The sequence below is a fragment of the Vicugna pacos genome, chromosome 30 (assembly GCF_048564905.1).
Source record: "Vicugna pacos chromosome 30, VicPac4, whole genome shotgun sequence".
NCBI classification, from domain to species: domain Eukaryota; kingdom Metazoa; phylum Chordata; class Mammalia; order Artiodactyla; family Camelidae; genus Vicugna; species Vicugna pacos.
The window spans coordinates 459763-481919 of NC_133016.1; the positions used below are offsets into that span (position 1 = coordinate 459763).

Genomic DNA, 22157 nt, shown 5'->3' on the forward strand with positions numbered 1-22157 from the left:
GACATATTTAATCTGTGTGTTAAATAAGCGGCCATAAAGCTAATTTCAAAACAAAAAACCACACCCTGTGGTACTGCCAGGATCGAGAAGTCGAAATTGAGAGCTTACGTTTTATGAGTATTGTCGAACCAAAGAATAAATTATAATCGAACTTATTTACGGGCCAAACGTTTTTGGAACAAAATCTGAGGGTGGAAACAACCAGAACACAGAGGCGCCCCCAGACCGCCGGCACTCACCCGGAGGCACGTCTTCCTGCGCTTCAGTGGCTCGAGTAGAGGCTCTGGGACGTGCATTAACCCTGTCGCGTTCCGCTGCGTCCCCAGCAGACGGGCAGGTCACACGTGCTGTGCCGCTTAAGGCGTAAACTGTGGGGACTCGAGTGACTCGAGGGGGGACCGTGCTCGGGGCCCCAGCCCCCCGGGCTCTCTGGGACCTGATGAAATGTCCTGCAAGTGCCTTTTTCATTCTACACTCCTGGGAAAAAGCCAAATAAAAGGCCAGCACGCACGTGAAAGAAACGCACTGTAGCTCCTCGCAGGCGTGGTTCCGTCGGCGTCACGGACAAGCCTGAGGACCCCTACGTCGCCCGACCTCAGAGCGGCCGTTCCCACGCAGCCAGCAAGTGAAACCCAGAGATGGAATACAGGCTGGGATGCCTCCAGCCTCGGCCCCCACTGGCCCGCGGAGCACCTCCGACAGCGGCGCGGCGGGGAGGCCAGGCCAGCTGGGACGCCACCTAACTTGTCACCTGGGGTTGGGGACGTGCAGTCGCTCTGCGGTTGAGTCACTGTAAATCGCAGGGCACGGCCAGGTCCCCCCCGCCCCAGGGGACGGCACCTTCGTGCCGCAGATGCACGGGGGCAAATCCCAGGAGAGGGCAGGCCAGACCTGCCAGCACCCCCAGGAACCAGCGGCCCTGTCCTGCTGAGACGAGGGCTAGTGCGTGCAGGGCACTCGTGGGGGGCGGCGTCACCCGCGCCCACACCGCCCCATCCCCCCCGGTTTCCTGGGCCGTTTCGTCAGCCCCCAGCCTCTCACCTCTCCCTGGGTGTAAATGACAAAGACGAGGCATTTGCTTTCACATCAAGGCCACGTGAGATCGAGCACCTAGGTTCCAGCGCAGCTTTCTGTCCCTGTGTCCACCTTCTTTTCCACGCACCCTCCTTGGGTGGCTGCCGACTCGTCACCCAGACACACAGGGAGAGACGCGCGTGCCTTGGAGCCAGTTTCCACGACTACCCCTGCCGCCCCCGCTGCAGACACTTTGCAGGGGCCTGCTTCCTAAACCAGCCACACGGCCTCGAACCGGCCAGGGATTCTGAAGTGCCTCCCACTCTCTTAAGAGAGACGGTGACATTAAACAACATTTATACTAAAACGGAACTCCTGAAGTTCACGCTCATTAAACACAAGCAGGGTGGGGCAAGGGGAGACGAAATATAACTGGGTGGAGAGACGGAGCGAGAAGTTAACTCCACGAGGGGAACGCAATCTCTGCTCTGAAGAGACCCGTTTGAGTCTGCGGCCAGCAAGGGCCCGGGAGATGCGGGCAGATCGCGTCCCTCCTCGAGCGCTGCCCTCCTGCCCAGGCTCGGGGCTGGGGAGCCGTCCTCCACCCAAAATGAGCAGCAGCTTCAACTGTTCCCCTTTGACTAACTAATTTCCAAAAACCTCAACCACACAGAACACTGAATGGACGGGCTGGGATCACTGCAGTCAACTCAAGACAGCCGAGCTTCACCAAAACCCCGCCAGGTTCTCACCAGCCACCCCCGTCAAGGGGGCCAGCGGAGAACCCGCCCCCACACTCGCTCAGAGTTCACGCTGGGGAGGCTGGGGGTCCCATGGAAACATGTGGATTCACAGAAGCACGTTCACTGCGGTCCAGGGAGCCTCTGGCACGGGCGCCTTAACCATGGTCCCAGCCCTGACCGAAACTACGAACGCCGCTTTGCTCTCAGAGGCCAGCACGTGGCAGCTGGCCTGGGACTGTGGACGCTCAGGAAACGGCCTGGAGCTCCAGCCTGAAACAGAGGCCGAGAGAACCACCTGCTGGAGCCACACTGGACTGGGTCTCAGAACCTCTGCCAGGGGCCCCAGGACCAAGGAAACGGTGGACCAAGACTGCCAGCAGGTGGGGTGCGTGGGAGGCGAGGCCGGGAGGCCGGGGGCCGCCGAGCCCACACGGGCTCCTGATTCTCCGGCAGCGAGGGTCCGGGGAGTTTGGGACAGGAAGTCACAGGGTCAGGCCAGTGTTCTGAGAGAGCCGCGATCACAAGGAGAGCGAAGCAGAATACTGGGGGTTGGATTTAGGAACAGGAGACCTACCACAAAGTGACCTCATGACGTAGGTGAGAGATGTGGGGCCCTAAAGTGGACAGCCGGGTGCTCCACAGATGTTTGGGGCAGGGCCGGCAGGCCCTGGGGTCGGGGGAGTTTGGGAAGGGAAGCACAGGGGCCGGAGGGGCTGGAGTGCCCGTCAGGGCCAGGAGAGGTCAGCACCAGGTGGACGGGACAGGGGGCAGTCTCACCAGCACCAGGGGCTGCACCTGTGCGCTCAGCACCGTGCGGCCACGGCGGCCCTCCTGGGCCAACGGGCCTCCGGCTGGGCCGTCCTACTCAGCCTTGACCTCTCAGCCAAGTCCAGAGGGGCCTGGAGAACTGCCTGGGCCGTGGACCGAGCATCCTCACACCTCACACCTCACACCCGACACATTGTCGAGGGAGCAGAACGGGCATTCACTGAGCTCACCGGACGAGGGCCATTCCCCAGGTAGCTCCCTGCCCACCCTCCCACCTAAAAAGGCTGCATCTGACCATGAGAGGGGCCTGGGCAGCTGGACGGGGGCCAGAGGGCACTGCCCAGTCCTCTGCCTGCGCCCGAAAGCTGTGGGGCTGTCCGGACCTCAGGGGGCAACGCTCCTCTCTGTCCACCCTGCCTCGGCAGGACCACGCCGGAACTTTCTCAGACAGAAGCCCGGACCCAGCAGCCTGCCTCACCAGGCACCAGGGCTGAACGCAAGGCACCAAGGGTCAGCAGAACGCGTGGTCCCCTTTTGTCCGGACTGCCACCCTGCTCCTGCAGAGATCGCGGGTCTGGCTGGGTGACCAGGGTCCTGCAGGCACATCCGGGTGAATCGGGCACCTCCTGGGCGGGACTGACTTCCCACAGCTGCTGAGGGCAGTTCTGGGCCCAGAGCGCGGTTCTCCAGGGATCAGCCACTGAGTCCCGGTGGCGCCCCCAGTGGTCTCACCTACAGACCACGAGCACGTCCTACTGGGAGGACGCCTGGCTTAAGGGTGTTTGAAAGCTCGTAGCCTTGAGTCAGGAAAGAGCCGGGGAGGCATTTGTGGGGCCTCGTTTCCACCTAAGTGGACGGGACAACTCAGTGGAGGGGGGCCAGCACCGGCGTCCCGAGGTGGCGCTGCACTTCACCCCTGAGGAGGCTCACGTGCCCCCGGGCCGGCCTACACGTGCGCCTCAGCACCAGGTGGGGCCCGCCACCTGCTTCCAGAACGGCAGCTCCGGGAGAGACTCTCCCCAGGGTCCTGGGAGCACAGGGCCCAACGGGAGGCTTGCGGGACACGAACGTGGGGAAACGTGGCATCTCCTGAGATGGCTGCAGTGGGAGGGAAACGCCCACAACGTCTGGCTGGTTTTTTTAGGGGAAATGGCTGAAGGGGGCTGAGAGGCCTTGACCGTGGAGGTTGGGAGGCCGAGGCGGCGTTGGGGGAGGCCAGGAGCCGTGTTCAGCGTTGGTCGGCACCCTGGTCTGGGAAACAGCCGACACCTGGGCAAGGGGGCTGTGCCGCTGACGGGAGGCCAGGCGCTCATACGATCCACGCAGGGCCCACGAAAGCACCGAATCGAGTCCTAGCAAGCAGGTCACGGGCCCTCGGCACCTTGTCCCTGGGAGAGAGACCCCATCCCTCACCGAGGTGCCTCCTGTCACCGCTGCAGGAGGACCTCGGCTCTCAGGTCCTCTACATGAGCTGGCCTGACTCGGGAGTTTGCAGGGCACCTCTTTCCAAGTCACCCTCCACATCTCTGCACGGAGGGGGCCCGGTGTGTCCCGGGGCGAGGTTGCCTGTGCTGGGATGAGCCCCAGGCCAGGGAGCGCCTGCTCTTTACTATCCGTTCTCTGAGCTTCTGACAAGCCTGCGCGTGCTTAAGCGTGTCCGCGGAGCTGCGCAGGGTGAAATTCCACTCACTCGCAGCTCAGCCTCTGCGTAAAAACCGTTCACTCAACTGCAGCGGCTCCTCGGACGGCGAGAAACGACAAGCCGGGCCTGACGCCGGGCTCTGGGCCGCCTCTCCTAGCAGGACGGCTCAGCCCGCACGGTGCACGCGCCCCCGAGCTGTTGGCCGGCATCACCCCAGGGACAGGACCCCTGAGGGTCTAAGGCCACAGGTGCCGGGACCCGCGTCCGAGCTCTCTGGTCAGAGCTGCGTGTCCCCCGTGGGCTGGCAGCCGCACAGCCAACCACGCAGGTGCCACCAACAGCGCTTCCCGCTTGACGGGCGGCCGGCCGCTGGCGCACACGCCCTTCTGCCGCACCGTCGCCTCGGGCACTTACCGTCATCCAGGTCCAGCTGGTCCAGCTCTTGAGGCTCGCGCTTGACCGTTACGGGAATGGGGGCCAGACTATGGTTACTGTCCTCACGCACCTCGGGCGGCAGCAGAGGCCGGGTGGCGGCAGGCTCGCTCCTTGGGACCTTCGGCGGGGGGTGCTGCTGGTGGCCCATCGCAGACGGGCGGGTGGGGCTGCAGGGCTGCAAACAGGCCGGCTCTTGGGCACCGGGCGGCGGTGGCGAGGAGGGGCTGTTGGGACAGAGAGCTGGCCGGTGGCCCGGGAAGCAGCAGCTGCTCAGCTGTGGACTCACCTGTGGCTGCAGCAGGGTGGGCGGCGGCAGCTGGGGGGAGCCGGGGTGCACGCCCGTGGGCCTCGGTGCCTCCTGGCCGGTGAGCACCCCTCCGGCTGGCCGCTGAAGTCCGAGGTGGCCGTGGCCCAGGCTGGCCACGCCCTGGCTGTAGGGGGCAGCAGAGAGGTCGTGGAGCTTCGGGCTGGAGCTGGGCGGCGGGGACATCCCGGTGCTTCTCTGCGGACAGGGCGGGAAGCCGGCCCCGAGGCAGGAGGCCGGGTCGGGCGGCGTGGCCAGCGGCTGGCCGTAGCAAGGCTTCGGGAGGGGGCTCGGGCCCTGGCGCGTTGGTCCACAGGTGAGAGCAGGCTCGTAGTCGTCACTGGGCTCTGTTTTTATGACTGGAACTGCGAGGGGGGAGAGAAGGCAGAGAACGTGAGCTGCAGGGGGTTGGGTGGGCGGCTTGCGGCGGCGACCTCCGAAAACAAACAGCGTTTTGACTGCGTCCCTGTGCGGCTCCTGCCCGGGCCTCCCACCCAACTAAAGAGGGCGTGAGTCATCGGCCCCGAGAGCAGCAGCTGGTTCTGATTCTGAGAGAACTGCTTCGCTTGGCCTCTCCCCCAGCACTGACGTGCTGTGAAAATCCATTTGCAAACTGCAGGGGAAGCCTTGGACCCAAGGGCCCACGGATTTGTAGTCATCAAAGCGAAAATCTTGACTTGGATGTACTACTCATTTCTGCTGCTACCGACGCCCTAGCTGATAAACGTCCACGTGTCTGGGAAACCGGAGCACACAGGAGGACGGCGCTGAGAAGTCCCACAAACCCAGCAGAAGGACGAGTGGGCACCTGCCCCAGCGCAGAGCCCTTCAGCCGCCGGACGAGGGTGGGGGAGCCCTTTGACGCAAGCAAAGTGCTGTCCGTCCCTCCTTCCCGCTGCTTTGCTCCTGCGGGGAGACAACGGAGGACCGGGGATCACGCAGCTCCCAGGGCGGAGTCAGAGGCTCCACACAACCTCCAGGGTGCTCTCCGGTCCACCCAGAGCTGGCAAGGGGACGAAGGGGGACCGGAGGGGAAGAAAACGGGCGGGTGTGCCTGTGGGGTCTCCTCGGGCGCTCGGGCTCCGTCCCGACCCACAGCCCCGGTCCTGCCCGCGCTTACTCCCCGTGGCCCCGTTTTCTCACTGTCTTTATCCCTGTTTACATGAGACCCCTTGATGGTCAAACTACTCCGAGAGCGACTAGTGAGAGCCCACTTCAGTTCACACCGGCCGCCCCGGCCACTGAAGGCGAACGCGGGTGGCTGAGCTGTCAGCAGACCCTCATCACGTTTTCACCTCTCCGCGCGCACAGGTGGGTTCCTGGCGGCGGGGGGGCCACGCGGAGGCAAGGCCCCTCAACCCCAGGCTGCGGGCCTACGTGTGGCCCCTGCCTCCTCCTTGAATAAATGAAGACCCTCCCCCAAACATAGCTGTGCCTCACGAAGGCCCTGAGCTGGCAAGTTTGCACATCTGTTTGCTGTTACGGCCACAGTGCCTGCGGCTTCCCCGGCAGCCGGATGTCGCAGACCAGCTCTTCCGCAGAGTGTCTGCAGGGCGCCTGGGCAGTGCGGCGGCCGTGTGGCTGGGACCCCGCTGATGCCCCAGACCAGCTGAGGCAAGAGCATGGCACTCTGCTCGGGGGCCTCCAAGTCCTAGGCTTTGGGCACGCGGGATTCCTGGTGGGGGTCACTGTCTTCGGTCTCGCCTTTTCCGCCTGCCGACACCCACCCCCACCCCTTCCTCAATCACCGCCTGTCTTTGATGCATCCCCCTTCACACAGAGCAGGGAGATGCCCAGTTGCAGGGCGACTGGATCCCCAGGCGGAGCCGACAGCTGGAAGGAGACACAAGGAGGGGACGCCGTCTGTCACTCCCTGATGTGCCCTCTCGTCTGGCCGAGAGCTGGGAGGTCTCAGCCCTGCCGGAAACCCTGCTTCCAAGGCCCGGGCCCCACACCCCCAGCACCCCCGGGCCAGACAAGCCCAGCAAAGCTGACGTGGGACGTGGGGTGGGGGCAGGCGGGCAAGCCTGCAGAGACCACAGGACGTCTTCACCCTGGGTGCCCCGTGGGGGCCGCTGGGTGGGTTTCCATCAGCCAGGCCACCTCCACACTGAGGGCTGATGCCCACACACACTCACGGCCCTTCACGGAACAGGCATCTCTTTTCTGAGAGCACCACAGGCTGGGCTCTGCACGGGGGGCTGGAGTCCTGGGGCCGCACTCAGCCGAAGGCCGCCGCTGGCTGCTGCAGGACATGAGAAGCCAGCTGCCCTCTGTGCGGCGTCTGATTCGCGTGCTGATCACACACCAGTGGAGTACCCACAGGTGCCCGGCAGCAGCTGAGTCTCGGGCTGAGCCATGTCCTTCCTCAGCGAGGGGGCGCAGGCTCCCCACCTGGACGTGCCACGCTGTGGGGACCCCAGGCCCCAGGGAGCATGGCACCAGGGGCTGTTCAGAGTCCAGGTGGGGCCCCAGATTGGGCACGTCTGAGTGTGTGCAGGGGCTCTCCCGTGCCCCGCCCCCCAGCCAGCTCCGTGTGCAGCCTCACGCAGCTTCACACCCACCGGCGGGCAGGGGAGAGTGGGCCGGCACCCACGACGGGGACGCACCCTGCTCACTTCCCACTGCAAAGCCTGGACAGCTTCAACGCCGTGGCTGTGGGAGGGACGGCGTCTCCCAGAAGCAGTGCTGCCGGCTGGCACCGACGGCCTCAGCCTCAGGACACAGTTCCTTGAGACGGCGCCACGGGGCTGGCGAGCAGGTTCCCACCAGAATCCTCCAGAGATGGCGAGTGGACGCTAGCAGCCCCGAGAGGCCCCAGCCCTGAGAGGCAGGGCTGTCACTAAAAGCAGCCCCGACAAACCAACACGATGCGGGGGAACCAAGTCTCTCCCACTCGGAAGACGCTCGCGTGGAACGTGGCACCCCAGCAGAGTTCAGATTCTGAATCAGCGTGCGGACACTCTGACTTCTTAAACACGTGTGTCTGGCCGATTAAATTAAAACCCCCCTGGGATGCTCGCTCCGCTGCCCTGGATTTGCAGCCAGGCATGAGGGCCAACTTGCTTCTTTCGTAAAGTGTCCCCTGAGCTCTTTTAAAACTCTTACCCTGTCTGCTCTGCCGACTGTCGAGAAGCAGCCGCAAACACAGCTGCCGGGAAGCGCCCCAGGCGTGAGTTACCTGCCTCGCGGGGCAGGCGGAGTGAACGCCCAGCCAGGACCAGCGATCCCAGGAGGCCGGCAGGGGCAGGAGCGCGCGGTGTCTGCTGCGCTGGATGCTTCCGCGCCTGTCCTTCACGACCTGTTGAAAGCCGCGGCGGCACCAGGGTGACTCCCACGTCACTCTGGGAGAGTGTCAGCAAAATGTTCCTGTGGGGCCTCTGTGTGGGCAGGAGCCTGTCCAGCGCACGACAGGGCAGTTCACGAAACACATCACCTTCTGATGGCGTCGGGACCCACTGAGTTCTTGCCATCGTGGGGTGGAGAGTGGACGCAGGCTGAAGCCCCAGGCTGGACCCCAGCCCGCCCAGCCCCAGGGGCCGCCACGGCACACGACTCCAAGCTGGGCCCCTCCGCTCAGACATCCTTCCCTGTGTCTGCGGCTCCTGCCCCTCGACACCCACAAGGTGGCCGGATCCTTGCCCTCTGATGGCCCTCAGCCCTCTCTGTACAGCAGCCCGTGGACAGTGCTGCCTCCTGAGCTGGGGGAGAGGCAGAAGGGTCCTGCGTGAGGGGACCCTTGCCCACGGCTGAGAGCAGCGCCCTCCTGGCCCGAGACTCCTGTGACAGGGCGTCTGTCCACCGTTCACTGCGCTGGTCTGGGTGGGAGGTGTGGGGGCGGGCACTGCAGACCAGGTCACCCCAGTGGTGAGCAGTAGTCTCAGTCCGTCAGAGAAAGCGAAAGTGTGGGAGGTCAATGTGATCTCAAGGCCGACTGCTGGCCACAGAACACATCTTGTGGAAACGTAGGCTGCCGGCCGGGCCTCACTCAGGGCGTGACTGTCATCGTGGAGGTGGCACCCCAAGCCCCAAAGCTGCGTATCCTCTGTTGATGGCACCGGAGCTCCTCGTTGAAGGTGCCTGGGCGTTTCTGCCAGGAGTGGGGACACCAGGGGACTTGAGCCCCGACGAGATCTTCCTGCGCTGAGACTCGAGTCCCCAGGAGCCAGGCAGTGGCCCTGCCCCCTCCCGGCCAGGGTGGAGGATGGTCCTGGAGACAGTGGGGACAAGTGCGCCCTTCCACGGGGCAGACCCAGCCCCACATGGCTCCAATCCTGAATCGATCGTAACCCTTCCGTGGACGCCTACCGGCCACCCAGTGAGATCAGGGAGGCTCAGGGCAGTTCCGGCCGCCTTTCCGAATTCCCCTGCCCAGATCCCCATCAGCCTCTCCTCGGGGTGGACAGGCTCCAGTCCTCACGGTCACAGGTGTGGCGGCGCTGTGGACTCACTCACAAGGTCAAGAAGCCAGTGTGAGCCCCATCCTGTCTGGCTCTGGGCGCTGAGTGGACAGGTGGCCCCCAGGCATGGCTACCCCATCCCACCCCAGCCACACACCCCGGGAAACCACTCTGAACTTGTCCTCGGAGACTGAATCAGTGCCAAGCAAGCCTCAGTCCCCGACGTCCGGGATCCGGGCGAATCGGTCATTTCCACCCTGTCTTTCGCCCAGGGATTCGGTGGATTTGGTAAATGACCACCCCTGGCTGATTCAGCAGATGATCGGGCAGGGGCAGCCAGAGGCCCCCAGCTGACGGCCACTCCGCAGAACTGAAGTCTGTGGTCCCACCGTGGCTGTCCCCTAGGACTCCCCTCAGATAGACAAGCCAGTGGGCAGGGCCAGCTGCCCCGGGGGGCCGAGGGCATGTGACATGTCTCCACGAGGGAGCGGGGCTCAGACCCCAGGCCTGCGGGCTGTTACAGACACTGACGTTTCCTTTCCTTCGCTGCCAAACGCTCAGGGCACGCGCCCATGGCCCCCAGCAGCCGGGGGTGGGGGCAGTGGACGGACGCCGTCTTGGGCTCCCTCACACCTGGGCACCTGGGGCTCGTGCCCAGAACGGGACCCACACGTGAGGAAGGATAAGCTGGGTGTTCCCCGTGCCCTGAGCCAGCCCATCCCCTCACTGAAGGGCAGGGCCCAGCAGTCCAGGAACAGGACACCATCTGGCCAGTCCTCTGACCCCAAGAGGCCAAGGTCCCAAGGTGAACGGGGGCAGCTCTCTGGACAGCTGTGAGGGACGCACTCGGACCAGCCCCACTGAGTGTCAGCACCTCGTGAAGCCAAGTGATTTCTTTTATCCAGAAACCAGGACTCACTTTACGTGACGCGGACACAGCAGGCTGCTCTGTGAGTCCCTGGACGTGGAAGTTTCACAAACACTCGAAGCCGCAGCACCTAGCACGGCATCCAGACGCAGACGGAAGAAGGCAGAAGGGACGCAGAAAAGCAGGCCAACCCAAAGCTGCGGCCCGAGAGCAGCTGTAAGTGCCCTGCTCACATGGTCGGGCGGGGCCACACCCAAGAGGGGACGAGCCACACTCAAGGGATACGGGGGGCGGTGGTGGGGAGCTATGGGCCATCAGCCACGGCCCTCTGGTCATCTCTGGCCCATCACCCAGTGTGGCCTCTGTCCACGGCCAGAGCCGAGAGGGGACTGTGGGGTGGGGGGTGGATCAGTGGACAAGTCGACTCACTGGCCCACACACCACGCGGCAGGGTGGGATTCTTTCTCCGGGAGCGAGCTCCAGTCCTTCCACAGCATAACCAGCACCTGCGCCCAAGTCTTAGGGCGCCAGGAGGGCAAGCCTGTGGGCTCACGGTGGTGGGAACGCCCCGACTTTAACCACACCCTGCCTGGGACCTCAGCTCCATGGTGGCAGTAACACTGCCAACTAACCCCAACGAGGTGGTGAGGCCCTGACCCCAAGGGCGGGGACCCACAGGCTTTGCGGAAGCAGAACGTGGACACCAGGAGACAGCGACCGAGGGCTCACGGAGGTTAGTGGGGTGCCAGGTCAGACGCGGACGGCGGGGACATTGACTGACAGGGTAGCCTCCCCGAATGTGGCAGCAGCCCGCGGCTACAGGTGTGCACTGCCTTGCTCTCCAGGTGCCCCACGTGGGGATCTGTCACCCCACCAGGCCGACAGCTGACTCTGGTCAACAGACCACACAAGCCAATGAACACATCAGGCGCATCTCACCCAGTGTCACCAGAACTGCACTTGAAGGGGACCCGATTCGCCCTCCCGGTGGTTTGTGTTCAAGCAGCAGCAGGTCGAGGGCGGTGACCCCGTGGGAGCTCAGGGAGCCGCGTGGGGGTGACCGCCGCCCTGTCGTGGGCCCAGGTCCCCAGGGGGAGGGGGTCGCCAGGTCTCCGCGAGGGTGTGCCCAGACTCGTCGGGGGTCCAGCCTCTTCCTGACTCACACTGCCTTTGCTTTTGGTGGCCTGTGGCCCTCAAGTTTCTAAACAAAACCATGTCCCACCCCCTGGGTCCTGCCAGGCCGCCTGTGGAACTGGTTTCTGCGAGGGAGTCCTTGGGTGCGGCCGCACTGGGCTGCCTGTCCCCAGCCCCAGCCTCTGTGAACGGGCATCCGCGGTCTCTTCCACCAGTCCAGGCCCCTCACCCGCCCCCGCTCATCTCTACTCAGGTCCAAGTTCAAACCCTCTCCCCGTGGATTCAAGGCCAGGTTTGGGGAGAAGGCCCCAGGTGGGTATCACTCGAGACGGTCGATGCCAGGCTACCGATCAGAGGTGAAGGCGCCTCTCCTAATGTCTGGGGCTCTCCAACCGCCACATCTGGACTCCTGACAGCCGACCAGACACAGCTGGACCCACGAAGGCAGGGTGAGGGCAGACCCTGGGCAGGGCGCCTGCACGTGGCGGGACCTGCAGGGAGAGCAGATCCCGTGCCCCTCCCCTAGTGCCGCTGCGCCCTGCCCAGGCCCGGCCTCCCGACCTGGCCGTCCAGGGGCCGGCGGGGTCATGCTCCCCTCCTGTGGGCAGGGAGAGGCCAGTTCACTGCACCTCTGCGGCAGCAAGTTTAACGTGGGAAGAGGTTAAACGTGCACCCCATCCTCCACTGGAACAAGGGCCCATAAAGCTGGGAGCTACAAGAGCCGCCTCTGGGCTCTGACGGAAAGGAGCTCGAGGAGCCTGCGCCCCCAGCTACGCGCCGGCCCCGCCCCCATGGCTCTTGCACTTGGACAGACGTGTGGCTGCCACCCCGCTGAGGTGACTTGGGAGGAAGGTTCCAGAAAGCCTCCAGGGCCACTGACCACACGAGGAGTGCCCACCGCCCTCCTGCCCCGACCTGGCACCACACGGCTCTACGTTGCCTTGAGGGTGTTTTGGGCAGGCTGGGGTCCCGGGATTGACACCCCAGGCCCCAGAACAGGCCAGCCTCCACACCATGGGCTGGAGACGTGGGTGTGGTCTGCTCCACACGGAAGCCGGCAGGTGCCTGAGAGCAGGCTGGGCCGGGGCCCAGGTGTGGACAGTGGCTATTGGACCTCCGCCTGCGCCTCCTCAGCTCCTGGCAGGAGGCAGAGGAGGACTCGCCCGCACGTGGCCTCTAGGGGTACAAGGGACAGCGTGGGGGTCGGTCCTCAGGAGCCTGCCTCGTCAGCTCTGAATGCCGCTGCTCCGCCCAGGCAGGGGCTGCACGCACAGGCAGGCTTCTGAAGACTGGAGGGGCGGCCTCCGCGGTCAGGGCCACAAAGATGCAGCTGTCACACGCGGCGGGACGGGGACGTGACACTTCCTCTCCCAGAGCAGGGCGGGTGGGGGTGACTGTAAGGGCCCTCCTAGGTGTCGCTTGGCCGCCCCGCTGTTGACGGCGCTGGTCCAGGCTGGGGCCCCACCGCCCAGGGCTTCGTCTGTTTATGAAATGAGGGGACATGGACAGGTCTGCGCCAGGCGGGCCGGGTTCGGAGGAGCCTGCCGGGGGTGGGGGCCGAGGGGCTGCAGGCAGGAGTGACAAGGGTCCCAGGAGGAGGAGGCCCACGGAGCTTCCCATGGTCACCTGAGTGAGGGTCCTGCTGTCTGGAAGGGGATTCGAGGTTAAGCCCAGAGTGCAATGCCACGGATTGGGGGGAAATGAGCCTGAGTGCTCAGTGGAAGAGGTGAACTCAAAACCTGCCGTGAAGCTGGGGCCGCTGGGCTGTCTGGGAGCTGGAGGGCGGCCTGGCCACGCCGTGACCACCCACACCGGCCGCCCCTGCTCGGCGCCAGCACAAGCGGGAACGGAGAGCCAGGCCCCGGGTCTGCGGACGCTCAGAGCCGCGCCCCCGGCGGCAGAGGCCGTGCGGGCTGGCTTGTGTCCCCGGGGCCTCCTCGGCTGGTCCTGGAGAAGCCCCGGGGCCCTCACCCCCGGCTCCATGAGCCACAGGCGGGCAGGGGCCCAGGTCAACACAGTTAGTTCTGGGAAACCAGCGAGAACACTTCAGACGAAGAGACGGACTCCCCAGGCCCCAGCACTCGTTGTGACCTACTGCTCATTTCAGAGACACTGACGTCGGCACGTGCTTCGAGTCACAACCTGGGACGCTTTCCTGGTGTGTGAGCCCCACCTGCCCTGCCTGTCCCCAGGTCGCTGGGCAGCGAGGGAACGTGACCCCGGAGCACAGGGACGTGCACACTGCCTTTCCCCCACACCTGGGGGCCGCGCCCCGCAGGTCAGGCTCCTTTCTGTCTTTAATCGGAGCGGACGTGCTGGACGACCTTCGGGAGCATGACCGGTCCTGGCGGGATGTCTGTCTCATGACAGGTACCAGGGCGCCTCAGCTCAGTCACTCGAGTGTGGGGACGTTTTTCCTTCAGAAGGTGGCAGGAGCACAGGTAAACCAAACAGCAACAAGCAAGCTTAGTAGAACCTCCCTGGCTGCACGGGGCTGCGACCGCTGCCCCAGAGAGGCCAGGAGGGGCTGGACGCAGGGACCTTCCCGGCCCTGTGCTTGCGCTGCTCACTGACGGCGTCTTGCACTCAAGTGGACACTTCCCCCAATTAAACATGCGCCCCCTCCCCGCCCCAGAGAGGGAGAAAGGACCAAACTGTCCCAGGCCTCACGCAGCCCAGCAGCCAGGACACCGACCACCAGGGCCCAGAGGTCCCCACACGCCCAGTGGGACTTCCTTGCAGTCTGAACAACTTGAAACGGCAGCCAGCAGAGGAGGGGCGGAGGGCGAGGCTAGTGTGTCTGTAGTCCCGGCCTCAGAAGGTCAGGTCAGAGCTGGGAGGAAGGTGACAAGGGTGGCCGTCCCACCCCCGGAGCGGCGCCACCGTCAGCAGAGTGAAGACAGCCCCAGGGCTGAGGAAGGCGGTGAGGACGCGAGAGAAACACCAAACCTAAGGCTGGAAACTGAAGTTCTGGTTTTTCATTTGTTCATTTATTTTTTCAAACCACACAGGGCAGCCCTCCACGATTCAGGCATGGAGTTGGGGCCAGGGGGGTCCCCGCTCTCAGGGAGCTCGCAGTCCAGCGGGATGTCAGCCTGGTCACAGCACCATGGGGACCGGCCACCCCAGGAAGGCAGGCAGGGCGGGGCACTCCGGGGGCGGGGAGCCTGGGCACCCCAGCCGCGGATGGAGCAGACTATGTGGAGCGACGTGAAGGGGGCTGGGGCCTGGGGTCAGCGGCACAGGCCACAGATGGCCAGGCCTCTGTGCTCTGACCCCACAGGCGAGGGGTCCACCGGTGGGGTGGTACACCACCTCCAGGGTCCACAGAGCATGGGTGCGGGGGTGTCGGGCAAACGTGGGGGTGGGGGTGTCAGGCAGACGTGGGGGTGGGGGGTGTCGGGCAGGGGTGGGGGTGTCGGGCAGACGTGGGGGTGGGGGGGTCGGGCAGACGCAGGGGTGGTGGGTGTCGGGCAGACGTGGGGGTGAGGGGGTGTTGAGCAGAGAGCTGGTCCGACCCCTGTGGGAGGGACCTGCAGGACTGAAGGTTTCCTGTGGGGTGGGGGAGACAGTGACTCGGGACAGCCCTGCCCCAAGACCTCAGTAACCTGTCTTTGGGGCCTTGCCCCCCACCCCCGGAGAGGCACACCATGAGCACTGGCCCTTCCCCCTCTGACGCTGGGGGGGTCTGTGTGAGCGAGAGGTAAATTTGGGGCAGGCACTGCAGAAAACATCAATGCTAGAGCTGCTTTCTACACTGGTTTGAAAAGCCATTTTCTTTGTAAAGCATAGCTTTCCCTCAGTCAAGCACGTACGAATTTTAATTGGGACACAATCATCACATTAAAAAAAGCCTGCTCTCTTCTGTAAGGTACGTAGTTCGTTACCCCACGAATGGAGAGGAGGCACGAGGCGCTCGCGGCCCAGACCACAAGCAGCTGGGCCCCAGGGCGGGGGGCAAATGCCGCTGCTGCGCTCCTGTGACTGCACACGCTCATGACGCCGCGATTTCACAACACAATCACGTCATTCAAACCTGGAAAGGCATGGCTAGTGTTTGTCCCCAAAACAGTTAATTCTGTTTGGCGTCTACACGGGCATCCCAGAGCTTTCTATCATGTAAGTGACATTTCACATTCAGAGAAAGCCGAAACCTACAAGAATTCCTTGATTTTAGTAAATGACGACACTGCTGATTTTGCAATCTGTTTTTAGTTTATGATGTCCCTGTTAGATTGTACGCATCTCTTTTAAGTTTTTAGAACAAAAGCTGCAGTGTAACAGGACTGATGGCCAGCTGCGCGTGCACCTGACACAACCAATCAGGACGCGGTCCTCGCTGGACACACCCGTCCACCGGGAGGAGGGTGACGGGACCGGGGGCTCTGAGCACACTCGGGGAGGCTCAACTTCCTGCCAGGTCAGGGTGGAACAGCAGACAGCGGTGTTTTCCGTAAGAAAACACCTGGAAAGTGGAAGAGGCAAACAGGACTTTTTTAGGGAAAAGAAACCGTCCTCAAAGCACGTGAGCCTGAACAAGGGACCTCTCAGTCGAATGAAAGGTGCTTCGGGCTGCAAGCCGCACGGTCACGGGGAGATGCAGTTATTCACAAAAAGCTTGTGTGGGACGTTAGCGGGAGCATGAGAATCACCGGTGTTAGTTAAGGACCACGCCGGGCACCGGCCTTCAGGCTTCATGGAAAGGGTTTATTTCTAAAGGCACCTGCAAAATAATGACAGCTACTTGCTTCTCCACTTAAACTTCCATGGGATTTAAACACACACCAGATCCACCCCAGCTTTTCAGACAAAAGAGCAGCGCGTCCCCCCTTGGCTGTTGCGTGTGTGCAAGCAGCCAGCAACACGACCATAATGGCCCCAAACGCGGCCCCGCCCCAACAGCAATGAAGGAAAATACACCAGAAGCTTCGCTTTTCTTTGGGAAGAAATGAAGACGTGACCGTGCTAACAGAAGGCAGCCGCGCGAGCGCACGGTGGGACCGCACTGTGTCTCCGCCGCAGCAGTCGGCTCCTGCGTCTCTTAGGAAAAGCACCCCATTGGTTCGTTCGCAGCACTCAAGGTTAGAAAGAGAGCGTTACCATTGGCGGGCAGGTAGGTGAAGTGCTGGTACTGGCTTCTCTTTCTCTTCCCGTTGCAGACGTAGAAGCTGACTTGGACGGGGCTGGTTATTCTCTGATTGCGAAAAGGCGGGATCTCGACCACCAGCGAGTTCTAGTGAGAAAGTGGCAGACAGGAGGGAGACCGTTAGCGTCCCAAACGCAGAGCCGCCTGCGCGAGGCAGTCGCCTACAAGCCCCTTCCGCAGCGTCGAGCACGAGGCGGGTTTTCCCTAGGGGTGAACAGCCCCTGGGTCCTGGACTCCCGCAGACCGGAGCTGAGAGGTGGTCTGAGGTACTGTGTGTGGCAGGAGGCTGGGGCTTCACCTAAGATGCCACCAGCTCAACCCAGGAGAGAAGCTGTGAGGACAAATGTGGAGACGGGACTGGCTACTGGGCACCCTTCTGCCCCCAAATTATGACCGTGAGAAAATGGACAAAGGGCCCCCTTGGGCCGACTCGCGGGTGGAGCCGGGAGCCCCTGGTCAGGTAGCCGGCAATGGAGCCCCAGGGGAAGCGTGCCCTGCAGGTGTCTCCGGGGGCCCACAGCCCGAGCCATAACCCCTCGAATTGAAGAGGACAGGAGAGCCGGGCGCAGCAGGTTCCGGAGGGGTGGGCGTCAAGCACAGATGGAACAGGGTGCTGCACAGAGGTTGCTGTTCCCCGTCCGTGTTTTAAGTTAAACAGCAACACTTTTACAAAACTCTGCCCCTTCAAGTACAGATACAAAAATATGGCGGTGGGGTGTCCCACCCTGTGGAAGGACACAGCTAGGGGTCGGCGCGCCTGCATCTGGGCTGTCTGGTGCTCAGACGTCCTGACGCGCCTGACCTGGGGCTGGCCTGCAGCCCCTCTCGGGTCTGTCCCCGGAACCACACTCGTGCCGGGGAACACAGTGCTTCAATACCTCCTTTCGTCTGGGAGAAGCCACGGCCCACGGCTGTGTGCGCCTGGTCAGCCTGCGTCTTGGCCAAGAGGCTGCACCCACCGTGGGCACCCAGGTCTGGTCAGACACGGGCAGGTGTCCAGCCTGGCTCTGACACCCCGAGTCCCAGTCTCACCACCTGTCCGGGGACTAGAAAGACGCCACCTCCAGGGGTGTTTCCCGAGGATTCAGTTATCAGAAGGAGACACCACAGGTGACGCTGGCGTGGGCACACAGCTGACACCCAACGACGGCTCGACACAGAAGTGAGGCGAGACAGGGAGGAGCGCTGCCTGAGCTGAGGTCAGAAGTAAAATGGGACGTGACTCGGGGTCACAAGGTGGCTGCAGGGAGTGTCTTGGCGGGCGACCCGGGCAAGCCCGTGACCCGGGTGGGTGGGCGACCCAGGCAGGCGGCACTTCCAGGTTCTGTGAGCTCTTAGTTTGATGTGGGCTCAGACGGACATACTTCAGTCCTCTAAATAGGCAGATGATGAAATTACGTGACAAACCGCCGTCCCGTGGGGGCGCTGGTGCTGGGATGCGCCGTAAGGTAAGATCTGTCCTGACGGGAGGCTGAGGGTTAGCAGGGCGCTCGGTGCATCCACGCGAGCTGGTGCGGAAAATCCACTGCCTCCTGCTCATGACGGTGTACAAACCGTCCACACAGCGCAACCCCGCTTGGCTTTAAAAATACGCATGCTACAGTGTCCACGTATGTGTGTGTGAGTGTGCACAGGAGCTCGCGACACACACCCACAACAGGAAGAGAAGGGCAGGAAACGTGCCCGAGCGCTGACGGTGGTGGAATTACACCAGGCGGTGTCCTTTTTCCAGGACACCTTTGTTATATTTTCCAAGTTTCCACAATGAATATGACATTCTTTTATAATTCAAAAAGTATAAAATAGACGTCATTTAAGAGACAAGAGAGATGAACTTAAAGTGAAAGTGTAAGTTCAGTGAAAGTGAAGAGTTAAGAAAAGAGTAAGCTGAGTAAACTTACACTGAAGTGTGAACTTACAGGCCACCACCGTTCACCTGTTCCCCACTCGTTTAGAACATAAAACTGTCAACTGTTTGGCTCCCTTTAAAATACCCACTGTTCAAAGTGGAAAAAAAAACTTGATGGAAAATCTGAACATGCAAACTTGGTGGAATTATTTTGATACCAAGAGATGCACCACTTCTGCGGCCTCTCTTCCTGCCCAGGGAGAAGGGGGCGGCCACACGGGCCCTGGGGAGTGGAGAGGACTCGGGCCCACGCTGGAGCTGGAACCGGGGGCTGTGGGCCCACATTTCGCGGTGACCAGTAGGGCAGGAGCAGCGGGGAGAGGGGAGGCGGCACCTGTCCTGGCAAACCTGAAGGCTGGCTCTGCAGCTAACGGCCTGTTTGGGCCAGGAGTCTGGCGTGGAGGCCGAGCTGCCCTAGCCAGCGGCCCTTCCTCAGGGGAAGGCAGGAAGCAGTGCGCGCGTGAGGCGGCAGGCCCAGCGCCCATGAGGGCAGCAGGGTGTGGACACAGTTTTCACTCCTGGAGTCAGGGAAGAATCTGCCCCTCTGACACTTCTGTAAGGCCCCTGCTAAATGGACCAGAGCTTGGAAGAGGACGCCTAAGTCACAGCTAAAAGGTGCTGCCTCCTCCCGGAGCCACCTGTGTGGAGGGAGGGGCCGGCCCAGGGCAGAGGTTGACCACCCAGACCCCTCCAGCAAAGCCCACATTTCCTGCACTTTCAGGAGGACTATCTGCACGTCTCTAACAGCATTCGGGGGAATGAGCTAGAGAGCTTGGAAGAAACTTGAATTTTCTCAAAAAATCACCTGCTAGCTGCAGGGCATCACGTTACCTGAAGACTCCTGCTGCTTCTCTGGGACCAAGAAGGGCACACACTCCATGGTGGACACCAGCCCACACACATCACTGATCACGTTAAACACCAACGGTCTACCCACCCCGACTAGGACAGCGTGTCAGTGGGTAAAAACAAGACGCAGCTCTCCGCTGTGTGCGGGGACCTGCTTCAGATTTAAAGACAGACAGAAACCGAGGGGCTGGAGGACAGCAACCCTGCGAACCGCCGTCAGAGGGAGGTGGAGCCGCCACGGAACTTCAGACAGAGCCCCCTCCACCAGCAGCCCCGGACAGCGGTCACCCTTAGGCTCCTGCGTGTGGACAGCCAAGGGAGCCGTGGGGCCAGCGTCAGGACGGCCCCGAGCCAGCGCGGCGGCCCCACACGAGGGGGGGCGCAGGCCCCGCAGGCACCCTGGCTGGCAGGTGAGACCCCACTGGGGCCCGGGGCCTGGCCGCCCTCTGAGGACAAACAAGGCGTCACGGCCCCGGACGCCGGCGGCCCCGGAGGCACCCACGGGCTCACACAGCGTCCCCCAGGGGGCAGCGGCCAGTGGGGGGGCCCTGGTAACAAAGGCAGCTTATGGCGACAGCAGCCCCGGGCGTGCGAGTGCCCCCGCGCCCCCTGGCAAGAGGCCTGCCACCCACATGGCGCCCTGTCCTCCATGGTCACTCATGTCCAAGACCTCACCTCACCTTCCATCCTGAGAGCGCTCGTTTCAGGAACTGTTCCTCCATCGTTTCTACCCCCTACTCCGTTATTTTTATAGTCGGTTCATTTCAACAAACGAGAAGCCAGGTATCTGGGGCCAGGAGGCCGCCACTGTGGTCAGGAGGCCCCGGGCCCCACGTCTCCCCCCTCACCCCAGGGCCGCACTCACCGGCTTGCAGAGGTCTCCATCAGTCTTCGCCTCCATTTCCCAGATGTGGTGCCCGTCTGCAAGGAAGGGGAGGGAGAGTCCGTTACTCACGTCCTGATGGCCACCACCTGAAATTACAACCCGGACGCAGGCACACAGGACTCACACGCAGGAGCCTCTGGTGAGAGGCTCCCCTGCCTGGTTGGCCGTGGGGGCCGCCTGCTGGCACAGGTGGGCTGCTGTGCATGCTGAGCAGGGAGAGTGGACGCCAGAGCCAGTCGGGAGAAGCTCAAATCCAGAACGTGAGAGCAGGGTGCCTGGAGGGGCCCACAGAGCCCTGCTCTGCAGAAGCCCCCTACCCAGCGCAGCCGCGGAAGGGTGTCCACACTTGGAGGAACACGGGTAACCCCAGCAAGAGGGGCGCCGTGCTGGGACGTGGGCCGGGTCTGGGTCGGGCTCCGGCCCCAGCGGCTCCGGCCCACAGTGCGCACGACGCACTCCGGGCGCAGAGCTGTTTGATGCAGCGAGGGCCACGGGCCCTGCCTCTGCTCAGGGAATTGCCGGGGGTGGGGAAGAAAACGCCTCCTGTGTCTGCTCCTTGCCACATCAGGATCCACCAATGCAAAACACAAGGTATTTTTAACTTTACCCCAGTGGCCGTTTGCATTTTTGAAAAAATGAAAAGCCTCCAGTGAAAGAAAGGGCACACTGTCTCGGGCCCTGGAGGGGGCGAGGTCAGGAACCCACGCTCACTGGGACGGAGGGAGCGCGTTCCAGAGTCTGGAAAACCCTCTGGCAGGCACGCTGTCGGGGGACTGGTTTTGGCCGTTATTTTGAATGAACAGACGTCAGTCTCCGACGGAGGCCTCTTTTCTCTCCATCTTTTGCGAAGTCAGCTCCCCACACGAGTCACTATAGCTATGGATACGTTTAGTGTCCTGATCCTCTGTTTGCAAAGAAGAGATCTACGTGTGTTACAAACCCTAAATCATAAATAAATTAGACAAGATCTCCTTTTTCTCCCTGGCGGTGCTGGCTGGGCTGGAGGGCGGAGCGGGGAGGAAGCATGAGTCACGGGGAGGCTGAGGCGCCAGGACCACACCGGCCTCTCGGGACGCCCGAGGTCCCCGCGCGAGTTATCTGCCAGATGGACCCACTCCACGGCAAGCAGGGCCCCACGGCCCAGAGACTGCACCACCTCTCCGCTGGGAAAAACAACAGGAAACCCACAGAACAGCCCGCTGCTCTCGAAGGCATCGCGAGGTCTACAAAGCGGCGAACTTTCCCCTGTGAGCTCGGGGCCCGGGGGAAAGAACACCCTGACTCCGGCCCCGGTGCCCACGGACCACAGGGCCCCCGGGGCCACTGTGACGCGCCCGCGGCCTAGACCCGCCCGGATGTGCTGATGCCCCGCCTCCCCCGCCACGTGTCTGAGGAAATCAGAGCGACTCCGCCTGTAACGACCTCTCTCCCCTCCCTGATGCCTTTTAGAAACAGCACGTTTTCGGATGACAGAGCTGATCTCTGTCCCTCCCCCACTGAGCAGCTTAAGTGTTAAAACCTGAAGTTTGGGGGCAAAACCACACAGCTGCTTTTTCTCTGCCTGTCGACAGAGGCTGGCAGAGCCACAGCTCACAGCCCACGACGGAATTCTCCACAGCGTCCAGGCCTCCCTGGCCAGAATGGGGGAGGGCAGCACCTGCCCAGGAGAGGGGAGACGGAGGCCCACGAGGGGCCAGGGACACCCAGCAGCACCCAGTGTCCACCACTGCCCATCCTCCAGGAGGGGCCGGAGACTGGACTGGCCTCCCGGGAGCGCCTGGCAGGTTCACCCACGGAGCGAAAACGAAGGGAAATGCAGTCGTGGAGGGGGCGGCGGGGCGTGCGTGCTGAGGACATGCCCCCTGGGGGACAGGGTCCTTCCCCTCCAGGGCGTCCTGGGCCTGTGGAATGCCGTCCTGGGGTGCCTGCCCAGGGGCCAGCAGGCCACATGATCCCACTATGCACCATGTCCGCGGGCGGGCCAGGCCTTGCCGGCTGCGCCAGCTCCCGGGTCCTCACGGCTCCGGAAGGCGCAGATCCTTCCGGCCCTAGACCAACC

General features: G+C 63.0%; 1 protein-coding gene across 6 annotated transcripts in view; it reads right to left on the reverse strand.

Moving 5' to 3' along the window:
- The window catches only part of NFATC1 (nuclear factor of activated T cells 1), a 90256-nt gene that overhangs the window by 22831 nt on the left and 45268 nt on the right, over positions 1–22157 (reverse strand). For 2 of the 6 annotated variants that reach the window (XM_072952400.1, XM_072952401.1), the window contains exons 7-9: positions 20078–20133; positions 16409–16541; positions 4582–5271 (exon numbers count right to left, since the gene is read on the reverse strand). In XM_072952400.1, coding sequence (XP_072808501.1) covers positions 4582–5271; positions 16409–16541; positions 20078–20133 — 879 coding nt within the window. Of the gene's footprint in view, positions 1–4581; positions 5272–14756; positions 16032–16408; positions 16542–20077; positions 20134–22157 lie in introns of those variants that run through there. The other 4 variants (XM_072952402.1, XM_072952403.1, XM_072952405.1 and 1 more) reach the window with 4 other exon arrangements.